General features: G+C 41.2%; 1 protein-coding gene across 2 annotated transcripts in view; it reads left to right on the plus strand.

Annotated features, from left to right (window-relative positions):
* NTAQ1 (N-terminal glutamine amidase 1) overlaps positions 1-15691 on the plus strand; it is a 76792-nt gene that overhangs the window by 25699 nt on the left and 35402 nt on the right. Inside the window, exon 6 of one of the 2 annotated variants that reach the window (XM_027132381.1) lies at positions 2641-2878. The exons of the other annotated variant lie outside the window; for it this stretch is intronic. Coding sequence (XP_026988182.1) covers positions 2641-2675 — 35 coding nt within the window. The 3' untranslated portion in view covers positions 2676-2878. Of the gene's footprint in view, positions 1-2640; positions 2879-15691 lie in introns of those variants that run through there. 2 annotated transcript variants of the gene reach the window in all.

Here is a 15691-nt window from a genome sequence, read left to right on the forward strand (position 1 = left end):
CTTCACTTAAGAAAGAGTTATTTTGAGGCTCAGATGAGATTGTGTGTGTGTGTCTGAGAGAGAGAGAGGGAATTTTTCATAACTCTGAAAGGTAACGTGTTTTGAATAGCTAACACTTAACTGTGTGCCTAGTAGGTGCTAGATAGCCCTTCTAAGTCCTGTATGTGTATTAACCCATTTAATCCTTAAAACAACAATGTAAGGTAGATAACTGTTACTCTCCCCATGTTGCAGATAGGGAAACCAAAGCACAGTGAGTTAAAGTAACTTACCCAAAGCCACATAGCTAGTGAGTGGCAGAGGCAAGGTTTGAATCCAGATAATCCCACGTTAGGACCAGGCTGCCATCATCTTTACCCAGTTCCCAGTTCATCTCCACATTCTGTAAGCAAATTCCAGTTGCTAGAGAGGTGCTCTCTATCGTGGGGCAGGAATGGGGCATCCAGTTTCCCCGTGGCCTGGGCAAAGTGTCTTTCAAAGCTATCTACCTTAATTAACCAACTTTGTAGTTACTGCAAACAATGTTTATCAATTGATTTCAAACTTTTTTAGCTTAAGATTTGTTGGAGAGGTTGTTAAAAAAAAAAAAAAGGCAGATGCTCAGAACCCTCCCTGAGGGATGCTGATTCAGTAAGCATACCAGTCAGGCTTCAGTTGCAGGTAACAGAAGTCACTCTTGCTGCTTGAAGCCGAAAAGGATTTGATTCAAAGTCACGGAGAAGGGAAGCAAACATTTGGAGAGCAGGGTCATTGGGTGTAGCAGCCAGAGATGCTTCACTACTCTCCCTTGGTGCCTGGACCCATGAATTCTGGCAGCACCGTCATGGCTTACTGCATTCTTTAGGACAGGACCTCAGTATCACCAGGTGGTGTCTCCCAGCTGGTACTGTGCCTCAGCCTTCAATAGGTCATTTATTCTACCATCCAGAAGATCAGCTACTTCTGGGTTATGGGGAGCATTGTAAAACCAGAGAATCCTGGGGGCGCCACTTCATTGACTTACTTCTTTTGCTGTAAGTGGATTCGTGATTAGAAGTAATGTTGGCTTTGAGTAAGTCACTTTAACTCACTGTACTTATTTACATGAATCGCCAATGCCAAATTCCATTTCATAGCTTCCTATAATCTGACAGTGGTTGTATTTCCAGATAAACACTTTAGTTAATAGTCATCCTGCTTGTTCCTGATGCTATTGAATGTCAAGAGAACTTACATATAACAGGGATTTTTATTTCAAAACTTGGAATGCAAGATGTACTTCTTAAATATCTTAGGCATTAGGCCTTTTTTTTTTAATTTAAAAAAAAATTTTATTTTTGACTGTCTTGGGTCTTCGTTGCTGCCCGCGGGCCTTCTCTAGTTGCATCAAACGGGGGCTACTCTTCATTGAGGTGCGCAGGCTTCTCGTTGCTATGGCTTCTCTTGTGGAGCACAGGCTCCAGGTGTGAGGGCTTCAGTAGTTGTGGGTGGCGGGCTTTAGAGCACAGGCTCAGTAGTTCTGGCGCCCGGGCTGAGTTGCTCCGTGGCATGTGGGATCTTCCCAGACCAGGGCTCAAACTCATGTACCCTGCATCGTCAGGCAGATTCTTAACTACTGCGCCACCAGGGAAGCCCCGCATTAGGCATTTTTAAGTAAACAAAATTACAAAGAAGTGTTGCTGAACTTGATTACATAATTACCTCATTACGGGAAATAATTATTTTGGTCAGTTCTGAACAATATCAATCCTTACAGGAATTAAACCAGAATAAAGTATATACTTGGACTCTTTACTGAGTATTGAAGGAGAAGCCAGGGCTTGTTTTGTATGATTACCTCAGGGTGAAACAGAAAAGATATTTAGTGCATCCTTTAAAAAACAATGTCACTTTAAAGTGACCCTTTCGCTTTCCCATCCTCTTAGCTCTGTCAATTAAATGATGTTGCCACTTATTAAACTTCTAGGCATCTTGGAAATTTTCAAAAATAAAAAAATCAATTTGTTTCAAACTCTGTGGAAGGCAATCCAGATAATTTATTTGTAAAAAATGACCTATGCGCATACCTTTGGCTTAGTAATTCCCCTTCTAGGAATTTATCTTACAGATATACTGCACATATGTAAGATGATGGATAAACAAGGTTACTCAGTGTAACAACAAAACATTGGAAACCACCTACCGGCTCACCCACTGGGGACTGATGAAATGAGTTATGATATAGCTATGGAAGAAAGCATTATGAAGCTATGAAAACAAATGAGGAAGGTTATGTTTCTTATGCTGAGTAGTGGTGTTTTTATTCTTTATCTTAAGCTTATGTTATATTCTTTTGCATGTATTAGATATTTAGTAAAATTAAATTTAAAAAGCAAGTGAAAAAGTGCATTAAAAGAGAAAAAATATGTATTTGTGTGGAATATCTGAAAGAGTATCCAACATCCAAAACAAACTGGTAATGTTAGTGGCCTCTGGACAGGAGAACTGGGTGGCTGGTGTCAGAGGAGGGAGGGAAACTTCATCGTATATCCCTTTGTGTTTTTAAGAGTCGTGAGTCCCGTGAATATATTACTCATTAAAAATAAAAAATGTATAAACCACACCTTCTCTCACTCAAACATTTACCCACATGACTTTTTTTTTTTTAATAAACAAACACAGCTTTTAACAGGTACAGCCTCAGATGTTGTCTGTAGTGAAAGCTGCATTGACCAGCAGCACAAAAAACCGGGATGTGTGGCGCACACTTACAGAGATTGCTGGCAGTGTTCACGTGACGAGAGACTGAGGAACGAGGAAGAATTCCCCAAATTGTTTTTCTATTATACTGCTCTTAGCCTTTCGTCCAGCTGTTCTAACCTTTGATTTGACTGCTGTGGATAAAGGTGAGACCTTTAAATGACTGGCTGATGAGCTGTTTGTGCACTGGTGAAGGGTGTTTCGGTGCCTTATATGGCTTTGAGCTGCACTTTGGGTGCAGGAAGGCTCAGGAAGCATGAGCTCATGCAGAGAGAAAACCTTCTTAGTAGATGTCTCTAGATTTCTCTTAAGAATCTTAAAATTACCCCTTGCGGGAACCCATAGTGATAGCCAACATTTATTGGGCACTCATTTTGTAGCAGGCACTGGTCAAAGCTACTGATTGTGTATAAAATGATTAATCCTTGGACTTCTCTGGTGGCGCAGTGGTTAAGAATCCGCCTGCCAATGCAGGCGACGTGGGTTTGAGCCCTGGTCTGGGAAGATCCCACATGCCGCGGAGCAACTAGGCCCGTGCGCCAGAACTACTGAGCCTGTGCTCTAGAGCCCGCGAGCCACAACTACTGAAGCCCGTGCACCTAGAGCCCGTGCTCCGCAACAAGAGAAGCCACCGCGATGAGAAGCCTGCGCGCCACAACAGTAACCCCCGCTCCCTGCAACTAGAGAAAGCCCGCGTGCAGCAACGAAGACCCAATGCAGCCAAAATTAAATAAATAAATAAATTTATTTTAAAAAAAGAAAAGATTAATCCTTACAACAGCCTTATGAAGTAGAGATTATTATTATCTCTGTTTCCCAGATGAGGAAACATGTGTGGACAATGTTTCCAAAGGAGCACAGTTACTACTCAAACGAACGTGATCTGAACCTGGGTATGACTCCAGAATTACTAGCCCCTAAGATGACAGTACAGTCACATTGGAATAAATCCAAAGGCGAAATTAGGGCACTGCTTCTCAAGCTGGTCTCGGGGCTGAGATGCTGGGTGGATTATAAAAGTGAGAGCCTAGGGAAGTAATGGGGTGGCCTGTCTTTGGAATGTGGGGTGTCTTTACTGCATGAGAGCCTCAAACCTCAAGATGAGATTCAGGGCTTAATCTTGTAGGAAAAAAAGGGGCCGGGGGGCAAGCTCTTAAACAGGGGAGAGATGTAGGGAAACTAGCATCTTGTAGGGTGTCCTTGAGCTGTGATTGTCAGGTGGGGGCTGGCAGAGGGGAGACCAGAGGGAAGAGGCCTCCGCATGCAAACAGATGGGGGTCAGGACTATGGAGACCGTCATGGAAATGGGAGGAAGGATGGGTCTGGGAGATTTTGTTTTGAGGATTTGGTTGGGCTCACACCAGTTGAAGGTTGATGAGGAAACAAGGAGATAAGAGCATGCTTAAGATGCTCTATCATGCAGGGGTGCATAGAGGAGATGCTTCATCACACTTTTACGTTCGGGTGCGTTTAATGCATCCGCCACATACTCTGCTCAGGGCTTCCCGAGTCTCACATTTGTCCGCCAAAACAGTTCTTCTAGAAGGTGTAGCAGATGCTGTCAATCCCTCCCTCCCCTGTAGTGCCCATCTCCCCTTACTCTTCCTCACCTGAGTGAAGCCCTTGTGCATCCGTGAAGGGCTTTCCCTGGTCCTAATGCACTTGGCCCTGGCTCAGGCAGGCTGGAAGCAGGGAGGACTTAACACGCCCAGAGCAGCCTTCAGCTGCTGATGTGCTGGAGCTGGTGGGTAAATGCTTCTGCTTTTTTTCTCCTCAAAGGGTAGAGCTTTGAGTGGGGTGCTGCACCCTCTCCCAGGCGTCCCCAGCAGGGTCGAGCCCCTGCTAGCCACTCAACACCTGCTCAGCAACCTGCTTTCTTGCCTCTCCTGACTCACTTCCCCACTCCTTGCTGTGCTTCCTGGGATCCCCCGTCTCAAGGTCTGCTTTCCCAGCCTAAGGCAGTTGACAGATGATACTAGCTAGGCCCAGAGAGGTTATTTCACTTCTTCAAGCTTACAAATCCAGTGTGTAGGAAATCTAGGATTTTAATTCAGCTCTTCTAAACCCAGTGGGCTCCTGAGGTTATTTTCTGCTAACCATGTTTTGTATCTGCTGTAACAACTCCCTGAGTCTTTTTACATGTCTGGCTTTCCTACTAGAGTCTGGCCAGTTAGACTCCAGTATAAACTAATAAACGGCAGCAACTATGATCCCGATCATTTTGTAACCAAGATCAACAAGAACAGTGACTTTCACAGACAGATGCTCAGTGAGGATTTGTTGAAAGGAAGAGACGGAGCAAGAGGAAGGCGGAGGCAAAGGCAGACAGGTGCACGACATTGGAGCTAGGACGAGAGTCTCCAGACATCCTGGCCTGGGCCCTGAGGGCGACTTGCCTCAAAGGAGACCATGGTGAGAGGGTCAAAAGCAGAAGACCCAGAAGAGGCACAGCGGCGAGCAGAAAAATTGGTGGAGAACTAAAAAGATACTTTTTCTGGAAATCACTTATGAGGAAAGATAAACCTAACGAAATAGTCCTTTTCAGTGCATGTAAGGGGAGTTTTTTTTTAAATTTATTTTTTGTTTTTAATATGAGTAATCTTAGCTTTGTAGGAAAAACATAAGATGGATTCTCACCCAAGAGTAAGCTCTACAAATCAGATACTCCAGGGCAGTATTTTTCAAACTGTGCTTTACAAGGCAGTAGGACTTCTAAGGATCTCTCAAGAATAGGTTAGTAGATCATAAAAATTGATTAATACTTACTGAACTTTAATTAGACCATGGGGCTAATCACCCAGCTAGTAAGTGAACCAGGTGGGATTTAGCCCCCGGGTTATTTGACTCTGGAGCCCATGACCTTCACAGGCAAGGCTGTAGGTACCCTCCTCCCCACCCCTTGGCCAACCACACTCTCCCTCCACCAGAACTGAAGCTCAGGTTTTGACACGTGGACAGCAAGCTGGGGAATGGGAACTACACTGTTGGTCAGGGGTTTGGAGAGAGTGCATTAAAATGTGCCACACTTTGCCTTCTCTAGAAGTCTTGGAGCTTTGCTTTCCCACTGTGCAGGGGAGTTTTTAAAATGCATTTTGATGAATGCATTCTGCTCTCTTGGTACACAAGGGGGAGCATTGAGCACAGGAATGGGAATAACATTGCTACAGGGCGTGAGTTCTTGCTCTTTACCGGAAAGAGTTTCTCTCTCTTTCTCTTTCTCTCTCAATAGGATTTCCTAAGAACAAAACCAGTTTTCTGCCTAATCACAATACTATTATCATCATGTCCCAGAAGTTAATATTGATGAAACTGTATTATCTAATACATTGTCTATATTCAGATTTCCCCGAATATTGCCAAGATGTCCTTTATTGCTTTTTCTTTTTCTTTTATTTTGATCCAGAATCAATTTTGTATTCTCTTAATATTAGATCATGGTCATTTTTCTGAAATATTTTGGTACAAAATGTTCATAATTTTTACTGGCTATTTACTATCCCATGCAGCTGATTTTTCATGATTTATTAGTTTCTCTTTGGTTATTCCTGTTATAAGCATAACATGGTGTTAGGCGGGGCTTTTCCTTTCTCAATTTTGGCTCAGGCACCAATTCAATAGATATCAGATTGCAAAGTGAGAGTGAGACTGATAATCATGTATGGCACTCACCAAGTGTCACAGGTCAGGTTCCTCGGAAAAGCCTCCTGATGGAGATTTTTGTACAGGAGGTTTATTGAAGAGTGTTTGGGGATCAACACCTATGGAGGAATAAAGGAAGTAGCGCTGGAAGAAGGAATAGTTGAACTTTGATGCAGTCACTACAAAGGCCTCAGCTGGCCCTCTGCTAGCTCTGGAGATGGTCTTGCAGAATTGTTCCCTATTGGGGCAAGGAGATTGGGTCTTTTTACCAGTCATTGGATGCAGATTGCCCCTGGGAAGTGGCCATGACCTTGGGTAAGATAGCTAGTTTAGACCAATTTTCAAAGAGACTCAGGGTGGCAGTGAGGGCCTCAGTCCTGTGGGGAGATCTGGGCAGAGACCACAGCATCCACTACACCAGGGGAATTCTCATGGACCTGTCGTCTAAGTCCTGGATCCCTGCAGCCAGACTGAATACACAAGTGGGCGTGTGGAAATGGACGGAGGGTGGAGAGATGCTATTGGAGAGAGCATTGCATGTTGGGACTCCTCCCTCCCTCCCCAGGGGAAAGGCCTGGATGCTACCTCCTTACCTGAAAGTGTGTGATGGGGGCTTCCTCAGGACCACATATTGAGCTTGAGATTTTTTTTCTACTGTTGGGGGAAAAGAGAAGTGGCTAGACTGGCCTGTGGCAGCAGGACACAGAGGTGGTGTTTGGTTTTGCCCTCCCAGGGTTTGTTGGGGCAAAGGATGAGAGAGTGTTTCCTAGGACTCAAATGTGAGTCACTTGGGAGAGAGAGTACTAGGCTAGAGCTATTTTTAAAAATATATTTTAAAAAAGTCCTCTAAGACTCACAAGAAGTTGCAAAAATAAAACAGAGAGTTCCCGTGTGCCCTTCACCCAGCTTTCCCCAATGATAACATCTTATATAACCATAGTGCATTTTCAAAACTAGGGAATTGACATTGACATTGGTACAGTGTCTTGGTTTTTATCATTTTTTACATTCACGTGTGTATGTATTACTATGAAATTTTATCACATGTATAGATTTGTAGATTTATGTAATTACCACCATAGTCAGGATACATAGTTGTCCTATAACTAGGAAGAAACTCCTTCACATTCCATCTTTGCAGTCAGACCCTCCAGTGGACCCTATTCCCTGGCAATGACTAATCTCTTCTCCATCACTATAATTTTATCATTTTCAAGAGTGTTACATAGTAGAATCATGCAGTGTGTAACCTTCTGAGATTGGGTTTTTTCACTCAGCAGAAATAACAGCTTTGAGTTCCAGCCATGCTGTTGCATGTATCAATAGTTCATTCTTTTTTATAGCTTAGTAGTATTTAATCGTATACCTATATACAGTTTATCCAGTCCCAGTGGGAGTCATTTTAAGTCCTGCCCAGCATACTTTCTGGGAGGGTGAGAGGAAATCAAATGATGAAGTCTGAATGGAAAGGATTGCCAGGGAGCCTGGGGCAGAGGGGGTGGTGGCAGCTGAGAGGGAATGCTTCTCCTTTGTCCTGAGAATTAAAACTGGAGCAGTTCCCAGAGATGGGGATCTCCAGAGATCCCATGAAAAGTGCACAAGCAAGAAAAGTGCACAAGTGCACAAGGCAGTTTTTTATAGCTTCGAAGCCCAGAGAGCACGAAGTTGGCTTACGATGGTGCCAGTCACAAGCCAATTAAAGTATTTCCAGGCATAACCATTTCCGTCTACACCATTGGTACTTTGACATGGGATCCAGAACAGCAGCTAGTGAGTGGGGGAGGGAATGTGGAAGAGTCGTGGAAGAGAGCAGAAATTGCATATGAGACTCCCTTCCCCCATCCCGACACCTCTCACTGAACAGCTGGCTCTAGCTGGGAAGTGGGGGGAAAGCGTTGGGATGAAACTGAATTGTTGATTAATATAATGACCTGACACATGGAATTACTCTATTAAGACCATGTTTGTGACTTGATGTGACATCAGACTGTCATTACTTGGAAGTGACCAGAGCAGGCAGGGTCCTGCAATAGTTGTCATCTGGAGTCAAGGACAAGCCCCTTTTTTCCTCCTAATGGCACTCCCCCTCAAATGAATAAATTTTTGGAGGGATGGTGGGAGAAAAACAAAGTATGTTTTGATTATGTCCACCAGCAGTTACATAAATAACTTGGAAATAAACATCTTTTATACATAAGCCTTTTTTTTCTTTTATAGTATACTTCGAGCAGATTCCTGGAAATGGGGTTAATAGGTTAAAGGGCATGGATATTTCTGTGATTCTCAAAACATATTGCCAAGTTACTTTTCTAAAGGTTTGTACCAATTTACCTTCCCACCAGATAATGCGTGGAAGTTAATATCATAAGATTGTTAGTATAATGGGGTTTAAATGCTATTTCATGTTTGGAATAATTTTTAAAGTGCTTTTGTAATATGACACTTTTTGCATTAGGTGTTTTATCAATCTCTTTAAACTCGACATTAATATCTTGAATGCAGAATATTGTTAAGGGTCTGATTTAATAAGTTGATTACTGGCTATTCACATTCAGCTTCCAGGGGATTCCCTGGCGTACTTAGAAGAAGACCAAATCCTGTAGGATTTGTGGGCAAGAAAGAAAGGGAGAGGTGAAGGCCAGATGATCAGTGAATACAAGAGACAGGTTCAACAGCCATGAGTGAGAGGTAAACAAATGAAGCGAGGGACCAGGAGCAAGGAGATGGCCATGAGGTCAAGAGGTGATGTGGAAATGGACCTTGGGAGACAAAGATTCTAGCACAGGCCCCAAACAAGGAAATACGCCTTCCCCCCAACCCCCAAATATCAATGAATTCAAAATTTATTTTTTTAAAAAACCATAACATTTACTATCTCAACCATTTTAAGTATACAGTTCAGTAGTGTTCAGTATATTCATACTGATGTGAAATAGATTTGTAGAACCTTTTCATCTTGCAAAATGGACATTTTTACCCATTGAAGAAAAACACCCTTTTCCTTTCTCTCCCCAGCCCCTGGTAGCCACCATTTATTTATTGTTTCTATGAGTTTGACTACTTCAGATACCTGATATAGTGGAATCATGCTGTATTTGTCTTCTTTTGTGACTGGCTTATTTCACTTAGCATAGTGCCCTTGAGGTTCATCCATGTTGTATAGCACTTGACAGGATCTCCCTCCTTTTTAAGGCTGAATAATATTCCATTGTATGTATATACCACATTTTGTTCATCCATTCATCTATCAATTGATATTTGGGTTGCTTCCATCTTTGGCTATTGTGAATAGTGCTAAAGCATGGGTGTGCAAATACCTCTTCAAGAACCTGATTTCAATTCTTTTTTTTTAAATTTCAATTCTTTTGAATATATATCCAGATGTAGGTTGCTGGGTCACATGGTAGTTCTATTTTTAATTTTTTGAGGACCTGCCGTAACTGTTTTTTATGGTGTTTTACATGTTTTTTACCATTTACAATCCCACCAGCAGTGCACAAGTGTTCCAGTTTCTCCTTATTCTCACCAACACTTGTTATTTTCTGTTTTTTTTTTTTTTTTAATAGTAGCCATCCTAATGGGTGTGAGGTGGTACCTCTCTATGATTTTGACTTGCATTTCCCTTAAGATTAGTGATGTTAAGCATCTTTTCATATGCTTGTTGGCTGTTGGCATATCATCTTTGGAGAAATGTTTATTCAAGTCCTTTGCTCATTTTAAAATCAGGTTATTTGATTTTTTGTTGTTGAGTTGTAGGAGTTCTTTATATATTCTGGATATTAACTCCTTATCAGATTCATGATTTGCAAACATTTTCTCTCATTCCATAGGTTGGCTTTTAACTCTGTTAATTGTGTCTTTTCATGCACGAAATTTTAAAGTTTGATGTAATCCCATTTGTCTACTTTTGCTTTTGTTGCCTGTGCTTTTGCTGTCATATCAAAGAAATCATTGCCAAGTCCAATGTCATAAAGCTTTTTCCCTGTGTTTTCTCCTAGGAGTTTTACAGTTTTAGATTTTTAAGTCTTTAATCCATTTTTAGTTAGTTTTTGTGTATGCTGTAAGATAAGGTTCTAACTTCATTCTTTTCCCTTTGGATGTCTAGTTTTCCCAACACCATTTGTTGAAGAGACTGTTCTTTCCCCTTTGATATTAGCAACCTTGTCAAAAATCATCAATTGTTATTATTTTTTAATCAATGGAAAAATAATAACAAGATCACGGAATTCTTCTTTTGTGACGTATATTTGGGACATATAGTGACTATTTGAATGAGGTGGAGAGGTCCAAATAAAAAACATAAAAATGTGAATAAAACTTTGAGACTGTTGGATGGGGACCTTGTAACACCTTTTCTTAAGATGTCATCAGTGCCAATGGGCAGCAGTTGATTGATAAACTAATTAATTCACCAAATAAGTGATTATTGAGTGCCTACTATACAGACACTAACCAGGCCAAGGGAATACAGGTGTATATAGGAGACAAGTCCCTGCTATGTGTGTTTCTGTGTAGGATCTCATTTTCTGTTAGCAGCATCAACAAAAATGTGTGTGCTGGCCCTACCTCTGCAAGGAATTTGGAGAGGTAAAAGAGACTGTGAGATGCTGCCCATGCTGTGAAGGGCCCGTGTGAGCTTATTCTTACCGTGGCCCCAGATACCCTTCATGTCCACTGCTCTTTGCTAAGGGTTAATACCTGATGAGATGACCCATTTTGTAGCTTGGAGAATGAAAGGGATGAGGGCTTAAAGGCTGGGTCTTACGTCCAGATGTCTGAAGGAGTCTGTGTTCCATCTGAAGCTGCTCTCCATGGGACTGTTTCTCAGGGTCTCCCCAGACGTATCCCACTCTGGTTGAAACCAAAGGTTCATTTCAATAACCTAAGTGCTCCATTCAAGAAACACAGAAAATAGGGTAATGTCCCTTTTCTGTTCTACAGTTCAGTTTAGGATACCACGACATTGAATTAGTTGTTGTGCCTCCTGTAGTCTGTGACAGTTTCTCAATCTTTCTTTGTTTTTCATGACCTTGACAGTTTTGAGGAGAACTGGGCATGTATTTTGTAGAGTGTTGGGCCCAGTCACTTTTAAAAACAAATTTTATTGGCGTATAGTTGATTTACAATGTTATAATCATTTTTAATGCATTATTTTGTGGTCTTTTGTGAGCCCAGAGTTAAAGCAGTTCTCGAGTTATTCATAAAGGTAGTTTTCTAGGTTGGATAGACCTGAATGGACCCTTGTAACTCATGCAATAATTTAAAAAATCCATTGCCCAGAAGGGAAAACTGCAGGTATGAGTCACCCTGACAGAGTCCAGCATTGGCCAGGTTTATATCTGTTTGGTTTTACATTATAGCCGATCTGTTAGTCAGGGTCTTGGAAGGAAAATCTAAGATACACTCAGCCAGGATTTTGAAGACAATTTAATGAAGGGACTGTTAACCCAGGTGAGTCAGTGTCTTAGCTTGAGCTTCTATAAAAATATCATAGATTAAGTGGCTGAAAGTACAGATGTTTATTTCTCACAGTTCTGGAGGCTGGGAAGTCTAAGACCAGAGCCTTGGTGAGGGCTCTTTTCCTGGCTTGCAGATGACTGCCCTCTTTCTCCTCGCATGGAGGCGGACGAAAGCTCTGGTCTCCCTCTCGCTCTTTTTTTAAAAAATACTTATTTATTTATTTTGGTCGTGCCGGCTCTTAGTTGCGGCACATGGGATCTTTGTTGAGGCATGCGGTATCTTTTAGTTGCAGCATGCAGACTTCTTAGTTGCGGCATGCAGACTCTTAGTTGCAGCATGCATGTGGGATCTAGTTCCCTGACCAGGGATCAAACCCAGACCCCCTGCATTGGGAGCGCAGAGTCTTACCCACTGGACCACCAGGTAAGTCCCTCTGGTCTTTCTTTCTCTGCTTAAAAGGGCACTTATCCCACTATGGGGACCCCACCCTCATGACCTAATGTACACCTAATTACCTCCCAAATGTCCCATCTCCAAATACCATCACATTGTGGGTTAGAGCTTCAACATATGAAATTCGGGGGGTGGGGGGGACAGAAGCAAGCAGCCCATAATAGGCAGGGATAAAAGGAACCAATAGGGGTGTTGAGGCTCTCAGGGACTGTCAGCAGAGGGAAGCTGTTCCACACGAAGGCCTGAAGGAGCAGTGGAGGAAATTGTATCATGGATCTCAGAGCTGCAGATGGCAGTTGTGAGTTGGGCAGGGGGCCCAGCAGGAGCTGTAGTAGTAGAGATATGAAGACATTGCCAGAACATTGAGGCAGGAGAGAGCAGGAAATATCCAACCTTCCATGTCCTTTCTTCCAGTTCCCAGTTGTTGTCACCCTTTGGCCAAACCCAACCAGAAGCTAAGGGCAAAGGAGCCTGGACATTGCAGTCCTTCATAATCAGCCCCTCCAGGCCACACAGAAGGGTAGGGAATGGAGGAGAGTGTGTGTAAATGGTGAATAGCCAGCACAGATACTTAAAAGTGTACCTATGTTGACTCTATCCATTTATTTAGTAATGCAAACTTTCGGAGGGCAGAAACATGACCTTTTTGTAAACTAAGCAATTGTATACATTTCCTAGGGCTGCATGCATAACAAAGTATCACAAACTCTGTGGCTTAAAATAACAGACACAAATTCTAACAGTTCTGGAAGCTCGAAGTCTGAAATCAAGGTGTCATCAGGGCCACGCTCCCTCTGAAACCGGCAGGGGAGAGTCCTTTCTTGGCTTTTCTAGCTTCTGATGGTTACATTCCTTGGCTTGTAGATGCATCATTCTAGTCTCTGTCTCCAAGGTCACATTGTCCTCTCCCTGTGTGTTTCTGCTTCCTCTTCTTCTAAGGAGACTAGCCATATTGGGTTAAGGGCCACCCTACTCCAGTATGACCTCATCTTTTAAAAAAAAAAAATTTTTTTTAATAGTTTATGATGAGCAAATCTTACTGTTTTCTTTGTTGTTTTTTTTAAAATTAATTTTTATTGGAGTATAGTTGCTTTACAATGTTGTGTTAGTTTATGCTGTACAGCAAAGTGAATCAGTTACACGTATACGTATATCCCCTCTTTTTTGGATTTTCTTCCCATTTAGGTCACCACAGAGCACTGAGTAGAGTTCCCTGTGCTATATAGTAGGTTCTCATTAGTTATCTATTTTATACATAGTAGTGTATATATGTCAATCCCAATCTCACAGTTAATCCCCCCCACCGCCAGTATCCATAAGTTTGTTCTCTATATCTGTGTTTCTATTTCTGCTTTGCAAATAAGTTCATCTGTACCATTTTTCTAGATTCCACATATAAGCAATATTATACGATATTTGTTTTTCTCTTTGTGACTTACTTCACTCTGTATGACAGTCTCTGGGTCTCTCCATGTCTCTGCAAATGTCGCCATTTTGTTCCTTTTTATGGCTGAGTACTATTCCATTGTATATATGTACCACATCTTCTTTATCCATTCTTCTGTTGATGGACATTTAGGTTGCTTCCATGTCCTGGGTATTGTAAATAGTGCTGCAATGAACATTGGGGTGCATGTATCTTTTTGAATTATGGTTTTCTCTGGGTATATGCCCAGGAGTGGGATTGTTGGGTCATATGGTAGTTCTATTTTTAGTTTTTTGAGGAACCTCCAAGTATGACCTCATCTTTTTTTTTTTTTAATTTTAATTTTATTTTGACCTCATCTTAAATAAGCTAGTTACATCTTAAGTGACTCTATTTCCAAGCAAGGTCAAATTCTGAAGTTGTGAATGGACATGAGTTCAGGGGGACACCCCATTACACTACTGAAATTCTTTTTTTTTTTCAGTTGAGGAGAAGGAGGCAGAACAAGTAACTTGTCTAGGTCACAGAAAATGGTTGAGCTGAGTTTAGAAGCATATTTTTAACTATTAATTATCCAAAATGTCTTCCTCCTTCCCATCTGCCTGCCCCCTTGCCAGCCACCAACCCCGTACTTTCATTACTTATTTTCTCATTCAAGGACAACTTGGATGTTAGTTGACCTTAATTTCAGTGGACAAAAATGACTGGGTTTGTTGGCTATTGGGTGGAGGGATGTGTGGGGAAAAGAAAAATCTCTCAGCCTCCTTGAGATTTACTTTTCTTTTTGTTTGTAAAATAGCAAAAATGAAACCTATCTCATTTAGTGGTTGTGAGCATTAAATAAAATTTATGAGAAAGTGCTTGGCAGAGTCTTCCAAAGCATGCATGCAACCCTGAGGAATTTTATAGACAAAATTTCAGAGAGTAAAGAGGACATTATTCATGCATGGTGTTAATTAATTTATATTCTTGAATTTCTGCATTGTTGACATGCCTTCAAGTCTTAGAGAAATGAACAAGAAACAGAAGTAGTGTAGCACAGATCTTCAGCACTGCCTATAAGTGTAGGTTGCTATTTAGCCTCTTTCAAACAGTAAGTAATTTACTTTCATCCTCTCTGCTAGGTTATAGCAAAAGTTGATGTCATATCTCTTGCTGTTTACCAGCAAAATTACTTTGGTCATGTTGCTTAGCTTTATGATCTTGCGTTGTAAAGGTTAAAAGGAAACACACACACACAGAGGAAGGAACACATACAAGGTCCTACTACAACTCCTGGTACATTAAAAGTGATCAGAAATTGAAAGTTAAAAAATTTTTTTATCACATTATTATTACCATTAGTGTTATTAATATCATTGATATGCACAGGAATAGAGTTATGGATACTTGGCTAATGAACTTTTTTTTAACTTTTAAAAATTTTGAACTAATTTTAGACTTAAAGAAAAGTTACAAAAATAGTACAGAGAATTCCTATATATGCTTCACTAGCTTTCCCTAATGTTAACATCTTAACTAACCACAGTATGATGATCAAAACCAGGAAATTAAGATTGTTATAATATGATTAAGTAAATTACAGATCTTACTTGAAATTGCTTGTTTTCCTGTTTAACTTTCCAATTTCCTATAGCGATCCAGTGAATTTATGAGACGAGACTAGCTTAGTCTTCTCTAATGTAGTTTTTTATTGTGGTTCATGATCTCGACACTTTTGAAAAGAACTTACCGGTTACTTTGTGGAATGTCCTTCAATTTGGGTTTGTGTTTTCTTTGATTAAACTGAGGTAATGCAGTTTCGGCAAGGATACCTCAGAAGTAATGTTACATCTTCCACCATGTACCATATCAGGAGGTACATGATGCCAATATATTTTATAACTGGTGTTGCTAACCTTGACCTCTTGGTTAAAGTGGTACTTGTCAGGTTTCTCCATTTTAAGTTACTGTTTTACCTTTTGTAGCTAACAAATATCTTGGGCAGGTACTTTG

This window comes from Aethalodelphis obliquidens, unplaced genomic scaffold (assembly GCF_003676395.1).
Source record: "Aethalodelphis obliquidens isolate GAN/ISIS:26980383/991018 unplaced genomic scaffold, ASM367639v1 scaffold41, whole genome shotgun sequence".
Lineage (NCBI taxonomy): Eukaryota > Metazoa > Chordata > Mammalia > Artiodactyla > Delphinidae > Aethalodelphis > Aethalodelphis obliquidens.